At 36.9% G+C, this 23078-nt stretch overlaps 1 protein-coding gene across 2 annotated transcripts in view; it reads right to left on the reverse strand.

Moving 5' to 3' along the window:
• The window catches only part of MLF1 (myeloid leukemia factor 1), a 30029-nt gene that overhangs the window by 3817 nt on the left and 3134 nt on the right, over window positions 1-23078 (reverse strand). Inside the window, exons 2-4 of one of the 2 annotated variants that reach the window (XM_068977156.1) lie at window positions 14344-14491; window positions 3095-3178; window positions 1886-2014 (exon numbers count right to left, since the gene is read on the reverse strand). In XM_068977156.1, the coding sequence (XP_068833257.1) occupies window positions 1886-2014; window positions 3095-3178; window positions 14344-14491 (361 nt within the window). Of the gene's footprint in view, window positions 1-1885; window positions 2015-3094; window positions 3179-14343; window positions 14492-23078 lie in introns of those variants that run through there. The other variant, XM_068977164.1, reaches the window with a different exon arrangement.

Genomic DNA, 23078 nt, shown 5'->3' on the forward strand with positions numbered 1-23078 from the left:
ACTTAAATACTGTTTTCATTTAAGTCACCCATTAGACAGGCAACCCCTTATTTTCTTTACTATAAGTACTAACGAATAAATGGAGAAGTGGCAACTCATACCAAAATCTGTAGGAGTCAACTGTTTCAATCATGTCCAACTCTTTGCGACCCCATGGACTGTAGCCTACCAGGCTCCTCTGTCCATGGGATTTTCCAGGCAATAGTACTGGAGTGGATTGCCATTTTCTTCTCCAGGGGATCTTCCCGACCCAGGGATCGAACCCAGGTCTCCTGCATTGTAGACAGGGGCTTTACTGTCTGAGCCACCAGGGAAGTCCCTACATGATACTAAGTTGGTAATTTCTAGGTAAGGATGAGGACACACACCTCCTCCAGTCCAACTCCTAGCCCTTTTTGCACAAGGAGACAGCTATGAAGATAAATAAGTGAAAAATTATAAATACCTACATATCTATTATTAGAAAAGTAGATTTTAAAACTGTGGTATATTCATATTTTGGACATTACATAGAAGTTAAAGAAACCAGAGCTACACATATCAACTTGAACAAATCTCAGAAGCAATTACTGAGCAAAGTCTAGTTGCAGAGCAAAGTCACATGTGCTCGGAAACCTGTAAAATGATTCACTATATTGTACATGGAGCATACATAAGTAATGAAATCATAAAAGCATGCACAAAAGTGGTAAGTTCCAGGTACAGGCATACCTCAGAGATAGTGCAGGATCCATTCTGGACCTCTGCAATGAAGGAAATAGTGCAATAAAACGTGTCACACGAATTTCTGGTTTTCCAGTGCATATAAAAATAATGTTTATTCTATTCTGTTGTTATTAAGTTTGCAGTAGCATTATGTCTAAAAAAGCAATGTACACACCATAATATAAAAACACTTTATTGCTAAAAATTGCTAACTCTGACCTGACAGCACAGGATTGCCACAAACCTTCAGTGTGCAAAAAATGCAACTTATCTGTGAAGTGCAATAAAGCGAAGACCAGTAAAATGAGGTATGCCTGTATAAGAAAATGGTTCTCTTTGGGGAGGAAGAAAGGGAAAAGGGACCAAGGAGGGAGGAGCATACTGGAAATTTTAACCGCATTTTTGCTTAAAAAGAAAACAAAAGCCAACTTAAATAGAGAAAAGCATTATGACTTCACTAAACTGGATTAAAGAAATATGGGGTATTTATATTATTCTCTATGTTCTGTCTGTACCCTTGAAATATTTTATAAGTTAAAAAATTCATTTACTTCAAATATAAGCTAACTATAGACATTTATATTTCATGAAACAAAGACTTTAGTGTCTACTTCCCTTGTCAACATGTAAAGGTAATAAACATCAACAGTCATTAAAGATAAAAAAAGCGCCTGGGGGCACAAATGGAGGTAGGTGGGGGAGACAAGTGAGTGAAAGTGAAGGTGCTCAGTCGTGTCAAACTCTTTGTGACCCCATGGACTATATAGTCCATAGGCTTCTCCAGGCCAGAATACTGGAGTGGGTAGACTTTATGTTATGGTGAGTACATTGCTTTTTCAGACATAATGCTATTGCAAACTTAATAACAACAGAACAGAATAAACATTACTTTTGTATGCACTGAAAAACCAGAAATTCATGTGACCCATTTTATTGCACTGTTCCCTTCATGGCAGAGGTCCAGAATGGTTCCTGCATTATCTCCCGCACTACCAGTGGGGGAGACAAAGAATGCCTTAAAATAAAAAACTACAGTCAACTTGACTGCTTTTCACACTGCTTTGTGTTTTCTTCCCTCTTCTCTTTTCCGCACCAGTACCAGGTCAAATATTAATCGCTAAAATCTGATATGTGTGATCTATCATTCCACAACTTTATAAAGTTCCAAGAAAGTACTTACTCCTCCTGGAGCCCTGCGGGTTTGTGTTGAGGCCTGGAAAACCTTTGGAGGTTCATTTCCTACTTTGGAATAAGTCATCACGGAGGAAGAACTAAATGAATGTCCATTTGGATCCATTGAAAGGTGACCCTGGAGATAAATATAAATCGTATATCCAGTGAGTTCAATCAAATATGAAGAACTAATGTCAGAAGATTCAAATAAGCAACAACACTAGCTGTAAGTTCTAGTAAAGATACTGATTATGATTAGTATGATGTATCCAAATGGTACCCCCATGAAGGCCCTAACTTCCTTCCATTTTAGGTAACAATTCACACTCCTCTTGTAAGGAATAATGAATAACAAGTGATTCACTTAGAATTCCTCAAATCTTTGAGGTCAAAGACTTCAAGGCTTAAGTTTACAGATGTTATGCTTTGATGTATGTGATACTTTTATAGTCAGTGGTTAACTTTTGTGAGCAATTTTGCCAATGTTGAGCCAATTAACCATGTGCCAAGAAGTTTTATACCTTCTGTGGATACCAGTGCTACACTTCTAATGTCCAAGATCTGGACATTATGAGATGATCCTTAGATTTCAAACTGGATGACCAAAATAATATGGTTGGTCTTCATACTGAATCAAGTTACTATTTTGTTTATGATTAATGTTATGAGTAGAAAAGTAAGAATATTAGTAACTAGTTTGTAAGTATTCAGACTATATGACTCTAGTTTCTAAATATCATTCTTAAAATTCCTATTTTGAGTTATTTTTAAACACTTAATAACTTAGATGCTATAATTTTTTAAGTAGACAAGTTATACATAATAAAAAATCTAAATTCATATAAAATGTTCATTTATAATAGTGACCTTCAGCAGAATAAATATTTTTGAGGTTTAATTTTTTATTTTGAAAATGTAAGTAATGCTATTTATCAAACTTGTAGGTTACGAGATCATTCTGATAGGTTGTGACCAGGATTTTTAAAATATGAAATAAAATAGAAAATATCAATAGACACTGTGAACAGCATGATACTTTTCTCATGAAACTTTCATTTCAGGTGTACAATATAGATAGACAGTACACAAGTAGTGTCATGACGTAAGATATACTTTTTAGTTTCCGGGGACTATGGTTAGAAAATGGTTGAAAGCCACTATAATATAGGGCACCAATAATGGAAAACAACATTCTCATCCATCTTTTAGTACTTACAAAGTTTCTTTGTAATTCCTGCATACTGTTTCGCATATTTAACATCATTCGGTCCATTGCCTGAAAAGGGTTGACATCTGTATGCTACAGGACATTAGGAAGTATGTTATTAACTATAAATACAACACGAAAGAAGCAAATCCACCTTCCCAAAACAGCTGAATTTTTTTTTTCTTGACTTTTGCTGTGGGATCTCATGCAGTGATCAACCAGGCAAAAATAATATAAGGACTATACAATGAAAGCAATTTGTTAAAGAAAAATTTGAAGCATACACACAATCCTAGACAGCCAGCATATAAATGGTTAGGAAGCTGTAACACTATAAACACATGCATACATACATGTGTATATATCCACATGAATATACATGCAAGAACAGATAAATATACACACACAGGCAAGAACAGATAAATATACACATACATATCATTCAACTTGCTGAAAACACAATTTGGTTGCTATTTAAATACTGAGTGGTATATTCTGGGCTGGTACAGCTTTAGCACAGATTAGTCTTCAAATTTTTCCTTCTTATTTCTGTATATCCCACCAGGCAAATAAATAAAATCTGAGTGTAAGATAACAGTGTCATCTCCAGCAGGACCACATGGCTGATAGAAGCTGACTCTGGAGTAGCCAGCCCTCCTTTCCATCAGTGTTAGTGTTAGTTGCTCAGTCATGTTCAACTCTGCAACCCCATGGACTATAGCCCACCAGGCTCCTCCATCCATGGGATTTCCCAGGCAAAAGTACTGGGGTGGGTTGACATTTCCTTCTCCAGGGGATCCTCCCAACCCAGGGATCAAACCCGGGTCTTCCACATTGCAGGTAGACTCTTTATTGAGCCACCAGGGAAGCCTTTCCATCAGAGTTGGTGCCAAGTGACAGAGGTTGAATCATTCCACTAACAGGTCTTGGAATTGTTGCCTATCACTGATTGCTCAATAGGGCATACCCTTGAAGCATGAGGTGTGCTCCTCTCCAAGAACAGTTAAGAATTCCTCTGGAACAGTGGTTTCTTAGCCAAGAGTGATTTTTACCCCAGGGGGACATTTTTCAATAATTACACTCATTTATGTTTGTCACAACTGAGGAGGGTGTATGACTGGCACTCAGTGACAGGGGCAAGCGGTTCTGTTAAATATCCTACAAAGCATAAGAATGTAGCACAGCTCCCACAACAAGTTATTAGGCCCAACATGAAAGTAGCAGCATCAAGGCAGAGAAACACTGCTCTAGAAAAGTCTCCTATTGATTTTAGGTTTTATCACTGGAACAATCACCAGGAATCAACAAGTGAAGCACACATTCTAGTGTGTCAGCCAAAGCATCGTCTACTGTTAGAAGGAGTTTCTGGAGATTCTTTTGCTTTCCTGGAGAATTCTATCGACTGAGGCTACAGTCCATGGGATTGCAAAGAGTTGGACACAACTGAGTGACTAACACATTCACATACAATAGGAAACAGAAAAATCAAATTCCCCTTTAGAATCTGCACTAACCATTGTGGGATTCCCTTTTGGTTCAGTAACAAAGAATCTGCCTGCAATGCCGGAGATCCAGGTTCGATCCCTGGGTCAGAAAGATCCCCTGGAGAATGGAATGCAACCCACTCCAGTATTCTGGAGAATCCCACGGACAGAAGAGCCTGGTGGGCTACAGTCCATGGTACTGCAAAGAACTGGACGCAACTGAGCGACTATTGGAGAAGGAGATGGCAACCCACTCCAGTGTTCTTGCCTGGAGAATCCCAGGGACAGGGGAGCCTTGGTGGGCTGTCGTCTCTGGGGTCGCACAGAGTCGGACACGACTGAAGCGACTTAGCAGCAGAGTGACTGTCACATCACTTCACTTCTAACCATAGTACAGAACAACAAAGACACATTTAGGAAATATGATACGTCTTTCCTTGATAACTCAGCTAACAAAGAATCCACCTGCAATGCAGGAGACCCCGGTTTGATCCCTGGGTTGGGAAGATCCCCTGGAGGAGGGAATGGCTATCCACTCTAGTATTCTGGCCTGGAGAATTCCATGGACTGTATAGTCCACAGGGTCGCAATGAGTCGGACACGACTGAGCAACTTTCACACTTAGGATGCAAAGGACAGCAACAGAATTAATCTGCATTTCAGAGATTCAACACAATTCCAGAAATATTGTGAATTCTTTGTCTCAGCGTTATACTGAGAATCAATGCTGTTTAAGAGATAATTCAAGAGAGACTAAAGAGCTAGCCTAAGGAAAGTGAGAGAAAAAAGATCACATGTTTTGGGTATATTTTGTCTCTTCTCAATTCACTGTCAGCCATTAAAAGATGTTTCTGTACTTGTTATGTGGGTGGCCCAACGCCTTGACAAAAAGGGGGGGTACAAATTAGAGCTGAGATTCCAGTGGGCTTTGGAGGCCTTCAGGAACTTTGTACAGCTGCTCTTCTCTCTGCCTAGAATGTTCTCTCCTGACTCGGTACAGTTTCTTCTCATCATTCAAGTATCACCTCCTTAGAAAGGTTACCTGTCTAATCTTTGCCCCACCTGAACCTGTCCCTGTATCATATGCCCATTTCATCTCCTTCAAAGCACTTAGAAGCACTTTGACTATCTGAGTTATTTCTTTATTGTCTGTCCTCCCACTCTGTGAAAATAACCTCTGCGAAGGCAGGGCTATCTTCTCTGTCTTACTCATCACCATTTTCCCAGTACTTTAGAAACAACTCCTGGTGCATAGGAGGGCTCAATAAATATTTGCTGAATGAATGAACTAATTATCTGTAGCTCAGTTCAAGCTCACATATCCAACTGCTTACTAGATAAATCCAGCTGAACAGCCCACAGATGCCTCAACTGCAAAACACCCAGACCTGAAGTGATCTTTCTGAGCACTCCTGTCCTCATACTGGCACTGCCTCAGTGCTCTGTTCCTTAGCTCAGTAGCATTTTCATCTAATTCCTCAGGCCAGAAAAATAAGCAAAAAACTTTTCTTCCCCTATTCTACTGATCCAACAACCCATGAATCGCCAAGTGCTATCCATTTACTTAACTCTCTCAAAAGAGATTATTTCTCTTTATCACCACAGCTACTACTTGAGTAGAAGCTATTTATCACTCATACTTCTCAGAACACTTTGTCAGCCTCCTCGCCTCTCTACCTCCACTCTGGCCCCTTCTAATACCTGTCTTCCCTGCAGGGACAATGCTTTTTCAAAAAATAAGAATCTGATTCTCCTACTATTTTGACAAAAATTCATCAATTGCTTCTCCTGCTCTTTTGTTAAAGTCCGCAGTCCTTATCAGGGCCCAAAGAAGTCCCCTCTAGTACCTCATCATCCTTACCTATACCTATTCTCCAGCTCACACCCTAGGGCCAAATAACTCCAAATATCTTTGAGCTCCCTAGACTCCTGGTCTTTACACATGCTGTTTCCTCTGTGTTGATCTCTCTTCTCCCTTCTCAGCTTTTCCTGGCTAATTCCTATTAATCCTTAAGGCTCAAAAAGTCTCCTCTAACTGACCTCCACTCCACCAACCCAAAGGTCTGGGCTACAGGCTTTTTTCTATCTGTGTGCCCAAAGCATGCTGAATTTCCTGATTACTTGACTGATAACTCTGTGCTACAGTTGTTTTTTTTTTTTTTTTTTTCCTTCATCACTTGTCCCACTAAAAACTCTGATCAGAAGAACAAATGTTGTAAGGCAAATTTTAAGGTAAGAAATGGCTAAAGTCTAGCACAAGAGAATTCAAAAAACTTTTTCATGAGCGTATAGATGCATGCATAGAAAGTGCTCCAAGGTGATGATGCTATTCTCTGCTACTCCCCAGATTGCCTTTAAGTGTGTTAGAAATTAGCAGCACAGAAAAAGAGGACCAAAGGCTCAGAGAAAAACAGGGGTAGGAGAAAAAAGCTGGCTGCAGAGTACTTGGACATGGGAAAGGAAAGCATGACTGAACTGACAACAGAGTCCTAGAGAAAGCAGTCAGTCTGAGCTTTTGTCTATCCTCAATTTGGTGCTTTTTTACTTTTTGAAGAGTCAGCATAAGCAAGTGAAAGTCTCCAACTTTTAAACACAACTCCGAGGATCCCTTTTGTAAATAAAGTGAACTGTCATCAACCAAAATGTACTTTTTCTTTTGGAAAACTGATTTTTTTTTAATGTTGATGTGATGTACTCCACAAAACACAGGCCTAAACATTCTAAGACAAATTTAACACACGAAACAAGTTTTCAGTAACAAATGCTAAAAGCTGTTATGAAAGTGAGATGGCATGCTGATTCAGTATGCCTGAGTTAATGAAAAATAAAATATTGTCAGAAAATATTGCTAAAATGGCTTGTGTCTTATGATACGAACCATACCACCAAAACTGCCAAAAGGTACAAGAGAACTCATTGCCTAGAAAAAAATCCAATTAATTTTGGTATGATATTTATTATACAACAATCTCTGAAAAAGAAAGTAATGCACTACATAATCACATAGTTCAGAGCTAACCAAATTACGAAACCGTTTAATCAAAAAGAGCTCAGTATATATATTTAAAGTTATCTGCTTATTATTCATTGTACAGTCTGACATGAGCCAAGAAGATGCACAAGGAGACCACATATCTTTTAAATAAGACTACTTATTAAAGAGAAAGTAATTGCTATGGACTAAGACAAACATTTTTCAAAGAAAATGCAAATTCACACCAAAATTAACACATAAGGTATAATGATTAAGATTATATCTTCTTTCTTTTGTTCAATGATTCCATATTTTTAAAAAATCATTTACTCTCACCTGAAACCAATTAAAAATCAAAAGTATCTATATTAATAACATTTCAAAAGCTTAGAAGAGATATTGGTCAAAAAAATTTAATGGATACCTCCTAAGAACTAACATGGAATAAGAAATACAGACTTCAGAAAGGATCATGCATATAGGTTTAAAGATATTTAGTCTTTGATAGGAAAAAGAATGTTAAGCATAATAGATGGAATAATAAAAATAAAATTTTAGATACATATATAAATTAAAAACTTTCATTACTTGGAAGTTTCAAATGTTGAAAATAAATTTTGAGTTTCTTGGTAAAAGGTATATACAAAATTATACCATCATTTAGTGATAATTTTCTCCCTGTGTAAGTTATGTCAAAAAACTAGAGAAAACTGTTTAAATTTTATAATAAATTAGAACAGTAATCTCCAAAGTGTATTTGTACACCAATAAAATTCCTCATTGTTTCTTGTAACTGAAAGGAAAAAGATTTTACATTGACTCTGGCACCATCTCTCAATCTGTCAGATGGTCATAGGTTATATCTTGAATTATAAACTGCCTAATAAAATAAGCTTACAGATTAAATGATCTAGTTTTAAACAAAACCGACCCCAAATGGACAACTGCACGGGGATGACCCAGAGGGATGTTGTGGGGAGGGAGGTGGGAGGGGGGTTCATGTTTGGGATCGCATGTACACCCATGGTAGATTCATGTCAATGTATGGCAAAACCAATACAGTATTATAAAGTAAAATAAAGTAAAAATAAAAAGTTAAAAAAAAAAAGAAATCATGAACTGAAGAAAAGCTAATAGTACAAAGAAACGGCATAGCTGATGCTTTTCCTACTTTTGCAGGAATCTCTATTTTCCCTCATAATAGGGCTGATAAAGATGACAAACGCCAAGAAACGGGTAAAAAATAAAGAAAAAGGTTATCAAGTACATATTTGAAATATAAATTTTCATCCACTATGCTTAGAAGCATCAGCTTATGGCTCACTGCTTAAATACTCATTTTAAAATTTATAACTTCACAGAAAGAGAAAAAAAAAAAGCTTTGTGTAAACTATTATTAAAAAGTTCAAATAGAACAGCTAGCATGCTCAAAAAGCCTACTCTACTTAGCTGTGCTGTTTTCAAACTAGGTAGCTGATTTGTCCATCTTCTATAGTCAATTTCTAATCTTTATTCCTACTTTCATATGTAATTATAGGACAGTGACTTAGAAACTTAGAAAAGTCAAGTTGGGATAGAGGTCTTTTGTTGTTACTGTTGTTTGTTTGTTATCTTTTAACTAATGTATTTAGTTTTTTTGCTTTTACATAAATCTTTCACACTGATACATAAACATGTCAAATGTATCACACCCCAGGGGAAAAAAGGAGAGCCATATCTCACCAGTATAACTCATTCAGAAGAAAAGAAGAGTTTAGGTTAAAAAGAAGCTGAATGCTCCTTGGAAAACCTACTGTAACCATATGAAATTCCTGTACTAAAAAATTACTACTGCCCTTCAACTGCTCTAAGGGCAATGCTCAGCACTCTTGGTTAGCAAAGAGTTTTCATAGCTTGAACAAGGAAAAAAAACTCACTGGTGTTAGCTTTCTAAGATACAATATAATGGAACTGAATATATTATATATGCCACTTGATTTTAGATGGGAGAGGTTAAGTAAATACTACCTAGCAGTATTTACTATATAAAACACCACGAAACTCAAAGTTTTATGAAATGGTTTGGTTTAAATCTGATATAGTAAAATCACCATTTACTTTCTATTTAATAGGTAGATGAGTACTGCAGTTTCTCTTGGGAAAATGTTGAAAGAGATTATTATTAAATTAAGAAAAAATAAGATGATAGGTTCACCTGTAGCTGATTAGTGTCCTTTACTCAGTGTTGGTTTTTTAAAAAAAGCTAAAAGCTTTGCACTCTTTTTGAATATTATCATACCCTGCATTAAGGTAGCCAAAACCTACATGTGGCTATTTAAAATTAATTTTAAATAATTAGAATTGAAAATTCAGTTCCTCAGTGGCACTAGGCACATTTCAAAGGTTTGATAGTCTTATGTGGCTAACCATACTGGACAGGGTGGATTTAGAACATTTAAATTATCCAGAGCATTCTATTGGATAACAGTACACACAGAGTTTAGCTGACACCTATGGTTCATCACCTTCAGTTCAGTTCAATCGCTCAGTCGTGTCTGACTCTGCAATCCCATGGACTGCAGCATGCCAGGCTTCCCTGTCCATCACCAATTCTTGGAGCTTGCTCAAACTCATGTCCATTGAGCTGGTGATGCCATCCAACCATCTCATCCTCTGTCGTCCCCTTCACCTCCCACCTTCAGTCTTTCCCAGGATCAGGGTCTTTTCCAATGAGTCAGTCCTTCACATCAAGTAGCCAAAGTATTGGAGTTTCAGTTTCAGCATCAGTCCTTCCAATGAATATTCAGGGTTGATTTCCTTTAGGATTGACTGGTTTGATCTCCTTGCAGTCCAAGGGACCTCAAAAGTCTTTTCCAACACCACAGTTCAAAAGTATCCATTCTTTGATGCTCAGTCCAGTTCTCACATCCATACATGATTACTGGAAAAACCACAGATTTGACTAGACAGGCTTTGGCTGGCAAAGTAATGTCTCTGCTTTTTAATATGCTGTCTAGGTGGGTCATAGCTTTTCTTCCAAGGAGCAAGCGTCTTTCAATTTCATGACTGCAGTGATTCTGAAGCCCAGAAAAACAAAGTCTCTCACTGTTTCCATTGTTTTCCCCATCTATTTGCCATGAAGTGATGGGACTGGATGCCATGATCTTAGTTTTCTGAATGTTGAGTTTTAAGCCAACTTTTTCACTCTCCTCTTTCACTTTTATCAAGAGGCTCTTTAGTTTTTCACTTTCTGCCATAAGGGCAGTGTCATCTGAGTATCGGAGGTTATTGATATTTCTTGATCCCAGCTTATGCTTCATCAAGCCCGGCATTTTGCATGATATACTCTGCATATAAGTTAAATAAGCAGGGTGACAATATACAACCTTGACTTACTCCTTTCCCTATATGGAACCAGTCTGTTGTTCCATGTCTGGTTTTAACTGTTGCTTCTTGACCTGCACACAGGTTTTGCAGGAGGCAGGTAAGGTGGTCTGGTATTTCCATCCCTTTATATTTTGCACAGTTTGTTGTGATCCACACAGTCAAAGGTTTTGGTGTAGTCAATAAAGCAGAAATAGATGTTTTTTCTGGAACTTGCTTGCTTTTTCAATGATCCAAGGGATGTTGGCAATTTGATCTCTGGTTCCTCTGCCTTTTCTAAATCCAGCTTGAACATCTGGAAGTTCTCGGTTCATGTACTGTTGAAGCCTGGCTTTGAGAATTTTGAGCATTATTTGCTAGCAGGTGAGATGAGTACAGTTGTGCGGTTTGAACATTCTTTGGCATTGCCTTTCTTTGGGATTGGAGTGAAAACTGACCTTTTCCAGTCCAGTGGCCACTGCTGAGTTTTCCAAATTTGCTGGAATACTGAGTGCAGCACTTTCACAGCATCATCTTTTAGGATTTGAAATAGCTCCACTGGAATTCCATCACCTCCCCTAGCTTTGTTCATAGTGATGCTTTCTAAGGCCCACTTGACTTCACACTCCAGGATGTCTGGCTCTAGGTGAGTGATCACACCATTGGAATTATCTGGGTCATGAAGATCTTTTTTGTATAGTTCTTCTGTGTATTCTTGCCACCTCTTCTTAATATCTTCTGCTTCTGTTAGGTCCATACCATTTCTGTCCTTTATTGAGCCCAACTTTGCATGAAATGTTCCCTTGGTATCTCTGATTTTCTTGAAGACATCTCTAGTCTCCCATTCTATTGTTTTCCTCTATTTCTTTGCATTGATCACTGAGGAAGGCTTTCTCATCTCTCCTTGCTATTCTTTGGAATTCTGCATTCCAATGGGTACATCTTTCCTTTTCTCCTTTGCTTTTCACTTCTCTTCTTTTCTCAGCTATCTGTAAGGCCTCCTCAGACAACCATTTTGTCTTTTTGTATTTCTTTTTCTTGGGGATGGTCTTGATCACTGCCTCCTGTACAATGTCATAAACCTCTGTCCATAGTTCTTCAGGCACTCTATTAAATCTAATCCGTTGTATCTATTTGTCACTTGCACTGTATAATTGCAAGGGATTTGATTAATAATAAGGGAGATGATTTCATCATCTTAGACAAAAGTTAATTTATGCCACTAGAAACTGGACTTGGTAGCAATTATTTTAGTTTTTCATTCTAATATTGATTGGTCTTGGCCTTCTTTTGTATTCAGAATTGTTTTCTTACTTGACTTTCCTTATTTAATCCTCACATTTATGCAACCATATTAGTTCAGCTATGTGGGCTTTTTAGTTCCCCAAAACTTGATTTCAAGCCACACTGGCAAGACAAATATGCTGCTGCTGCTGCTAAGTCGCTTCAGTCGTGTCCGACTTTGTGCGACCCCATAGACGGCTGCCCACCAGGTTCCCCCGTCCCTGGGATTCTCTAGGCAAGAACACTGGAGTGGGTTGTCACTTCCTTCTCCAATGCATGAAAGTGAAAAGTGAAAGTGAAGTCGCTCAGTCGCATCTGACTTTTAGTGACCCCATGGACCGCAGCCTACCAGGCTCCTCTGTCCATGGGATTTTCCAGACAAGAGTACTAGAGTGGGTTACCGTTGCCTTCTCCGGCAAGACAAATATGAGGCAAGCTAAAATACAAATTGTTCTAAATTATGAATCAGATAAATGACAGTTTCAAATAAATTTATCTTTCTATTGGTTATATATTTCTTATTCCAGCTCATTAAACACTCAGATGTTTTAAGCACAGGTACTGAGGAAAAAAACATTTCTTCTTCTAATGGATAACCAGAAGAGTTACAGCCTAGGCATCCTCACTAAGAACTTTACAGCTGAATTATAAACAGATCTCCTTTCTGTGCTTACAAGGGAATAAAATCATCACCTCCTACTTTTTGCATAAATGCTACCAACAGCTCATTTTTGCATGCAAATAATACAAAGCACTATGTACAGCCCTACTCTTTCTTTGCTATGTTTATAACAAATATATAAAATACTTCAATGCTCATGTGAAAGATAAAATTTCAGAATGTCATATTTTATATTTCTGCTCAAATCTTTGACAGTTTTTTCCTTTGGGCTTAATTTTAGACTTTTATGGAAATTTATAGCCCTAAAAGTAAAAAATAACATAATGACCACATTAACAAATTTAAAAATAATTGGAATGAAATTAATATATCTAGATACTGGAATAATGTGTATGTGAGAAAGAATGTGAAGATTATTTTCATTTTTAAATGGCAAATGTAATTTTATCCATCAAACTTCTTAGGAGTATTTGAAACATTTTGCTCTATTTAACAACAAGATTATTGCAAATAAAAAATATGAAAGTATTTCTTTGGAAGGTCCTGGAAGTTTCCCAATTGACCAATTAAAAATGCTTATTGAGAGTAGCATGCAGACATATACATTACCACATGTGAAATAGATAGCCAGTGGGGATTTGCTGTATGACTCAGGGAACTCAATCTGGGGCTCTGTGACAACCTAGAGGGGGAGGAACGGGGTGGGAAGCGGGAGACAGTGCCACGAGGGAGGGGACAACATATGTAAACCTATGGCTGATTCATGCTGATGTTGGCAGAGACCAGCACGATATTGTAAGGCAATCATCCTTCAATTAAAAAGAAATACGCTAAAAAATGATTACTGAGGTCCAAAGCTCTACATTTGAACTGTAGAGATTTATGTTTTAGAAACTCCTGCGGATTTGTTGTTCTAGAACTGCCATTCTTGAGGCTGAAAAAGCAACACAAATAAGCAGAAAACAGCTAAGGTATATAAATATCCTGAGTTTTTTGTTGTTTGTTTGTAACCTTTTAGTTTTGCTCTCAGACAAGACTTCTGAACATATACTGTAGTTCTACAAGGCTTCTGAATAACTTTTAAATTAACTTTTAAAAGTTAATCTAAATTTTGAGGGTCCAAGGTAGCCAAGGAGTAGGTTGGGTTTTCTTGGTCCAGTAGATAAAAAGCATTGTACTACAGTTTTGGATGCTATTTTAAACCGAGAAGAAAAAGTGTTGTATGCAAGGATATTTCCATGCCTGTCCTAATTTAAGACATGGGAGTAAACTATAAGGTGAGAAAAACCGTATCATGGTTTTTCTTCCTTACATGGTTCACATGGAAAAGAATGTCTTAAGTTTGGCTTATAATATATAACCCTATGGTGCTAAAAGTTTTGGTATCACAGTGCAATTCTATACAGTTAACACTTCATTGCCAAAGAATTCTCCTTTTCAACAGGTCCTTCCCTGTGTATAACGGTTATTTCTATAACATTAATCCTATCCTATCATCAGAGATAAACTTCTGTAATACTTTTCTTCACTATCATTAAAATAAATAACTTACAGTCAAGGAATTTTCTTCATCCTCATGTCCCATACGGTTACGAGCTCTTCCTCTCCTATCAGAGATGCTGAGCATGTCTCTTCCAAAAGGTTCAGCAAAACTTCTCATCATCTGTCGCATACTTTCTCGGTGTGCGATAAAAGAATCACTATTGAAAATACATGCAATCATGTAAGTATAAATGTTGGAATTTAAACAATAAGTAGGCAGCTTAATACTACAAAGAATGATTTGGGGCTAATATGCTTGTTAAAGAGACAAAAGGAGTTAAAAAAACACATTTTTGAAAATGCAAAGCACTTTGATATTTTATAAAGTAAGGTCATAATTGCTGGATATTGGATGTTATTACATCTTAAAATGAACGTTTTTTCACTTTTAAAAGTCTTATAGTGCATGTGTAAATATGGAAAATTGAAATGGGGGGAAACTTCTACAATTAAATCCAATGTAAATGTTCAGTTCAGACTGTATAAATGTGTTTTTTTCCCATATGGTAATAAAGCTTATTTCTTGGCAACTCTCACTAAAATGCAAAATAAAGTACACCAATATATTTCTGTGTGGAGAAGGAAATGGCAATCCATTCCAGTATTCTTGCTGGAAAATCCCATGGACAGAGGAGCCTGGTGGGCTCCAGTCCAGGGCGTTGCAAAGAGTCGGACACAACTGAGTACTAATTTATCTTTGTGAAAACCCTAAAGCTTGTCAGATTTTGGTATTCATGGTAAGATGTTACTAAGTTTTGTTTCAATAAATACATTTCCTGTTTTTAGTAAAGTATCCGTTTTAATCATATGCTAAGACAGAACTTTACTCCAAAAATATTGTGTAGTTCTGAAGTCTTATTGCCTTAATTCAACTTAAACATAATTTCTAAAAATTGAACGTAGAAATTTGTTATGTAGAATGTTCCTAACGATTATATCGATTTTACTATAATGGTGTTGAGTGTTTTTAACTCGTCTAAAGGATTTTCAGCAATTATAATCTAGTATTTTATTCACAAAGAGCACAATTTCCCAGGTACATATGATTATATTACAAAATATTAAAGTAAAAAATAAAAAGAACGGATCTTCCTTATAGCTATGCCTATGCTCTTCTGCTCATTCTCCCACGAATGCTTATGTCACTAGGATTTTTGCAGGAGGAGAAGGAGGGTGTTATCCTGTTGCCTAGCATTTCTCTAGGGTGATCATAATTTATACCCCCCACAACAATTTCTTTTTGGACATTTCAGCAGCTTCATACCACTCACCGTAATCACAACAACAGTCATGAAGGTGCACTTTGTGCATCTGCTTTTCCTTTATGTCCTCAGAAACTTCTTTTATTTTTTTATTTTTTTATTTTTTTAATTAAATTTTAAAATCTTTAATTCTTACATGTGTTCCCAAACATGAAACCCCCTCCCACCTCCCTCCCCATAACATCTCTGTGGGTGATCCCCATGCACCAGCCCCAAGCATGCTGTATCCTGCGTCAGACATAGACTGGCGATTCAATTCTTACATGATAGTATACATGATAGAATGCCATTCTCCCAAATCATCCCGCCCTCTCCCTCTCTCTCTGAGTCCAAAAGTCCGTTATACACAGCTGTGTCTTTTTTCCTGTCTTGCATACAGGGTCATCATTGCCATCTTTCTAAATTCCATATATATGTGTTAGTATACTGTATTGGTGTTTTTCTTTCTGGCTTACTTCACTCTGTATAATCGGCTCCAGTTTCATCCATCTCATCAGAACTGATTCAAATGAATTCTTTTTAACGGCTGAGTAGTACTCCATTGTGTACATGTACCAAAGCTTTCTTATCCATTCATCTGCTGATGGACATCTAGGTTGTTTCCATGTCCTGGCTATTATAAACAGTGCTGCGATGAACATTGGGGTACATGTGTCTCTTTCAATTCTGGTTTCCTCGGTGTGTATTCTTTAGCTCCACTTTCTGTATGTTGGTGTGTTTTAGCAGATTAAAAAACTTTAAAGACTTCTCTTAGAGAGATATTGATGGAATGTTCAAATAAAATCTTTGTTTATAGAAAAACTAAATAAAATGAGTATTCTCAACAAATAAATCTAATAGGAAGGATGTTTATGAGAGTGTTTGCTGACTGTTTTGTTCTTCAGATCTGTTTATTCCTGTGCAGTATCAATTGTTCTAAAGGAAGCTGGTTAAGTAGAAAAAGAAATATATTTACAGATGATAAATAGCAGCTCCTTTGTATACCTGACCAACACAGTAACTTCAACCACCCCTGCAGCAGGACCAGTGCTAGTCTGGATGAGAGATCCATATACTAAACAACTGTAACAAGTCAGTACTCTTACTTCTTCATTTGTTCTCTTGCTGTCCTTCTCTTGTCCTTTATATACTCATCCACTTGGGGACATTTCCCTACCTTTCAGCCTCCCTCCGGCTGACAAATTTCACACAAAGTCATAAAAGGAAAGTGCTCTCCAGTGTGTGCAGGCCGAGTATGCTCTTAGTGCACCAGAACACAAAAATTTCAGCAGGAGTCCAAAAATTAAACTACTCTTAGCAAAATTAGTAACCCAATCTCTGAGAATGAAGAATTTCTTTAGCTGAATGTTTGGTATTTAAGTACAGAAATACACTTGCCCTAAATTCACTTAAGAAATATAATAAAATGAAGACACTAGAGCATTTAGGTTTATTTAGAGATTATTCATATTTCATTCTTTCTAGCTAAAAGCAGACTCTAATATATTTAGGAAAATCAAGTAAAAATATTACATATACAGTGCAGACAAGTGCCATAAATAAGATCATCCTCCCGGGAATTCTTGTAGGATAAAGTTTTGTATCTGTCTTACTGATAGGAGTGATGGGCATGGGAAATGTAACAGATTACTGTTCTTAGATTTGCCACCTATTAAAAAGTTTGATAATCACTATTTCAGCAGAATTATAGGCAACTAGCACTATGAGGAAGTTGTGATAATTTAAAAATTAGATAGACCAATGGCACCCAGTGAAACTAGCGGGCAGAAAGAGAGTTGCTTTATGCTTTCCCAAATAAAGACCTGAAGTCCAAAAGTTAGTTTACAATTAAGGAATTAGAAATTGGTGTATGTTATCTTCCCAGTTTTTACTTAAAGGTACAGAGTTTCAAGCAGTTCTGAGACCAATAAGTGAGCTGTCTAAGAAATAATTCCTAGTTTTTAATCTCAAAAGCAGACTATTCTGAAGTGTTTCATATTCAGATGATACTCAATGCCAGGTGATAGCAAGAAACTGGAATTATTGTTAATCTTGTTAGATGTAAATGTGGCTTTGTGGTGATGAAAGACAGTATTTTTCAGAGATGTATTTGGAAATACATATGAGTGAAATACAAGAAATCTGGAATTTGTTTTAAAACACTTTAAAGACAGCAGCAGCAATAGAGATGGGTAAAGCAGGTGTATATTTTGAAATTCTGATTAAGGGGTACACCCAATACTATACTCTTACACTTCTGTAATATACATTCAAAGTGTATCATGATAAATATCTTTAAAGAATAAAAAAGAAATAGAACTATGTAGAATTAAGCAATTTTATACTACTTGATGTTTCAAAATGGATGATTCAAAAGAGTCTCCTTTTGCTGAGATCTCTATACTCACTGGACACTCAGAGTTTAGGATATGGGTACAAGCATGGGGATTAAACAATTCATTCTTATTAAAATGCAGATACTTAAAAAAACATTCAGCGTTCTCTTTAGATACATGGATGAGATTCAACTTCAACAAGGAAAGATAATTCAGGGAATACTAGTTTTGGTCAGTAAATAGATGAGAATTAAACAGCTATTACTTTTCTATAGAAACATAACATTTAATAAGATTTATTTTTCTAATAGGGCTAAAAATTCAGCACTAAATGTGGTTCATTAAAAATGTTGTCCAGGTTTCTCTTTATTCAAATAGGAGTAGGTGTATTTGTACATAGAACAAATGTAAAAAAAAAATCTTTTTCTTTTTATTGACACAAACAAAAGGCTGCTTTAAAAAATGGTTTCATAGTCTGGCTTTTGCACCTGTCTGAACTGTTCAGGAAGAAATCTGGCTGGATCCTGAAGTGAGTTCAACTTATGTCCACCCAAAACAGCAGTTGCTTAGAAATAAGACTTTTAAGATTTCTTCTGTTCAAGCTTGAATTTTTTTAACAAAGGGCAAATCTCTAATGGCAGCAAGAAGTTGTTTTAAAACTTTAAAAATTAACTTAGTATAGTTTTCTTTCTCAAGTAAGAAGAGTTTTTATATTTTTTTACTTATTCATATTGTTCTCTTGAAAATTAATGTTTCATTCTTCTAGGAAAATATACTGGAAATATGATGACACTTTGCAAAGCTATTACTAGAAACAGGTCATATCATGTATATAAACTAAGTTAATAATTTGAAATATGATTAAATGTTTATATGAAAAATATTCTTTCTATACCTGTTAAGTTAGTGAAGTGTGAAAGTTGCTCAGTCATGTCCAATTCTTTGCAATCCCATGGACTAATACAGTCCGTGGAATTCTCCAGGCCAGAATACTGTTTGGGTAGCCATTCCCTTCTCTAGGGGATCTTCCCAACTCACCAGCAATCAGACTTGGTCTCCCGCATTGCAGGTAGATTCTTTATCAGCTAAGCCCCCAGGGAAGCCCTTGCATATTTACAGGATGCAATATTTTGCAGACACTAAATTCAAGCTTCAAAGAATATCTAAAGACTAGGAAAATGCTTATGGTATATATTAAGGAAAATAGTCCATTTATAACCATAAAATTTGGTCTAATTTTGGAGAAAAAAATCCATATATGGAAAATAGAAGCAAAATAATGATAGTAACCAAAATCTAAAAGACGCTTAAATGACATTTGCTCCTTGGAAGAAAAGTTATGACCAACCTAGACAGCATATTAAAAAGCAGAGACATTACTTTGACAACAAAGGTCCATCTAGTCAAGGCTACGGTTTTTCCGGTGGTCATGTATGGAGGTGAGAGTTGGACTATAAGGAAAGCTGAGCACTGAAGAATTGATGCTTTTGAATTGTGGTGTTGGAGAAGACTTTTGAGGTCCCTTGGACTACAAGGAGATCCAACCAGTCCATCCTAAGGAAATCAGTCCTGAATATTCATTGGAAGGACTCATGCTGAAGCTGAAACTCCAATACTTTGGCCACCTGTTGAGAAGAACTGACTCATATGAAAAGACCCTGATGCTGGGATTGATTGAAGGTGGGAGGAGAAGGGGATGACAGAGGATGAGATGGCTGGATGGCATCACCAACTCAATGGACATGAGTGAGTAAACTCCGGGAGTTGGTGATGGACAGGGAGGCCTGGTGTGCTGTAGTCCATGGGGTCGCAAAGAGTCGGACATGACTGAGTGACTGAACTGACTGACTGAACCAAAATCTTGGGTTGCATGATTCCCTTAACCAAATTTTCAGTATTCAGATTTTCCATGAGAATGCATTTTCATTTAAGTGAGGAAAAATTTACTTATACTACTATGATGACTATATGACCTCTTTCAGGATTGCTGACACAAACCACAGTCAAACAGAATGAAATTTGGCACCAACCATGTTTTTTACTCCACATTATTTACCTATCAGAAGCAGGAAAAATGTTGCCCCCCCAAAAAACATTTTAACTCCTGGATTGATTCTGGGTCTCTTGGGATAATCTCAACATAAGTTGTTTTTTTTTTAAGGACTGGTAATATTTCGCTTCAGAGTAAGTTTCTGTTTTTAAGATGCTCTCAAATATGTTATATATATGTGTATATATATGTAAGACTCAAGTATAATTATACATATTTTGCCAGTTATAGTTTTATTGCCTTGTACAAAATATAGATATTTGTGCTTCTAAGTAAAAAAGCATCCCATATTCTTTATTATATAAGAGTCTCAGATAATTGACATGGCAGTCCCATTCATCAAGGGAAATTCCTTCTCTCTACTATACCTAGTAGTGGCATAAGCAGATTTGTATGGCTCTCAGATCATAAAGAAACATTCCCTAGTTTCAATAAGGTGGGCGGGTCCATAAAGAAAATACATCAAGTGATTTATGTTTAGACACTATAAATAATGCATACAACACACAAGGGATTCTCTGGTGGCTCAGACGGTAAAGAGTCTGTCTGCAATGTGGGAGACCAAAGTTCGATCCCTGGGTCGGGAAGATCCCTTGGAGAAGGAAATGGAAACCCACTCCAGTATTCTTGCCTGGAAAATCCCAAGAACAGAGGAGCCTGGTGGGCTATAGTCTCCATAGGTCCCAAAGAATAGGACATGACTGAGTGACTTCATGTTCACTTTCTTTCACAACACTCTTAAGAGAATCTTTTAGGGCATGGGCCATGGTTTCTAAAAATTTATAATAAAGTTTATAGCACTGGGCATATAGTAGAAACCTAAGAAATACTTGAAGAATAAATGACATTTTCCTAGGTGTCCCAGGTGGTGCTAGTGGTAAAGAACCCGCCTGCCAATGCAGGAGACGTGAGAGATGCGGGTTTGATCCCTTGGTCGGGAAGATCCCCTGGAAGAAGGCATGGCAACCTACTCCAGTATTCTTGCCTGGAGAATCCCATGGACAGAGGAGCCTGGAGGGCTACAGTCCTTAGGGTCGCAAAGAGTTGGACAAGACTGAAGCAACTTGGCATGCAGGCAATTTCATTTGCCTTCTGTTTAGAAGTACAGTTTAAAATGGTGGTGTGGTAGAAGGCTTTGATATTATAAGAGTTGCAGGAATGACTATGGCTCCGTCCCATCCTGTAAGCACTCCTCTGCTTTTGTGTGAATGTTTACAAAATTCATTGATAGAACTAAGCTTTATGATATAGTCAGTCAGTACCAAATGGCACTCCTTGATCCAGTGACTATGTTATAATTGTGTTGTGTTCCTTGGCTCCTAATTCAATGGTTTGCACCTAAGGAACCAAGAAATCCCCCAAATGAACAGTTTAGCTTATCCAATAAGATGACTTTGTTTTATTTCCTGCCGTGGCAATATTCTCAATTAAGAAAATATCATTCTTGCATGTGTAATACATTCACTTTCAACTCAGTAAGTAGCTAAAAGTAGTGTCCTCTGACTACCTCCAAAGTACAAAATAAATAAATTTTAAAAATTAAAAATAGAGATTATAGATATATATTTTTTAGCTCCTGATGAGAGAAAGGAGATAGAGTAACAGTCTGTGAAAATATGCAGGGCATCTTTAAAGACTGGCCATCACAATATAGTGCCCACAAGAAGAGTCTGGGTGGCTTAAAGAAATGGTAACAATTTATAATGAAGAATAAGACTGCTTTTCCAACCTATTTCTGAGCCTTTCATGTCTAATAGCTGATAAGTGGTAACATAACTATTTTTTGTAGATGTCCATGATCAGAATTTCATTTCTGTAGCTCAGAAGGTTCAAAGATCGTGTTTCTGTACAAAGCAGTAGAAACTTCTAGACTGGATTAGATATATGTAAACTTTGACATTTAATAATCAATGTTTCTTAGGGCACAGAAGAGGGGTCAAGACCATTTTATTCTCAAATTTAATTTTCCTGTCAGTACATACATGTTTCTATTCTTAAGCAAATGCAAATGGGAGAAGTAGTATTCTTGAGAGAAAACTATCTCAACTCTTTTAAAAAAGTCCACAGAGAAAACCACAGTGGAGAGCTAGAAAATAAATTGTGCTCCATGTTCCCTTGTAAAATCCATAAATAAATACATGTATCTACATTTAATAAAAGGTAAAGATAAGATGATTAAAAAAAACCCAACTCTGCATGCCAGGAAGTGCTAGCTTTTAACATTTGTGTTTTTAACCAAATTACAAGTATTGTTTATTTGAAAAGGTGTATGAGAATATATACTGTGAGACAATATATACTGTGAAACAACTTCAGCTCTGAAACATATAAGGAAACCCCCAAAAGTCACAAGCATACAATAAAACACTAAACTTCATCGCTTTTAAAATAGCTCTTTAATTTTCTCATGAAATGTTTAACGTGCTGTTATAGAAAGGTAACCATTAAAAACAAATATATTTGGATTCAAAACTAGATTTTGTCAAAGCTCTAAACTATTTGACAATTTGATACCATATTTTACTAGCCTCAATTTATTTAAAAATTCTAATTTTATATCCAAAAAGTATATTCTTTTTGTCTGCCCACTTTTGATTAATTAGTAAATTTGGAGAGTGTGCTTATGATTGATACCCCTGATTCCCAATTAATGAATTATTTAGAAAATGGCAGTGTTTAAATTGGGTTTCCCGGTGGCTCAGTGGTAAAAGAGTCCGCCACAATGCAGGAAACGTGTGTTGGATTCCTGGGTCAGGAAGGTCCTCTGGAGAAGAAAATGACAACCCACTCCAGGATTCTTGCCTGGAAATCCCATGGACAGTGTTTAAATTAGAAAGTGCCAACATCAACACTGGCACCTACTGAATGCAAAAACAGATCATCCTCCACTTACGATGGGGTTGTGTGTGTACGAAATCACTTCAGTCACGTCTGACTCTTTGTAATCCCGTGGACTGTAGCCGTCCAGGCTCCTTTGTCCATGGGATTCTCCAGGCAAGACTACTAGAGTGGGTTGCCATGTCCTTCTCCAGGGAATCTTTCCAACCCAGGGATCCAACCCTCCTCTCTTATGTCTCCTGTGTTGGCAGGTAGTTTCTTACCACTAGCGCCACCTGGG

The sequence above is a fragment of the Capricornis sumatraensis genome, chromosome 1 (assembly GCF_032405125.1).
Source record: "Capricornis sumatraensis isolate serow.1 chromosome 1, serow.2, whole genome shotgun sequence".
In the NCBI taxonomy this organism is placed as follows: domain Eukaryota; kingdom Metazoa; phylum Chordata; class Mammalia; order Artiodactyla; family Bovidae; genus Capricornis; species Capricornis sumatraensis.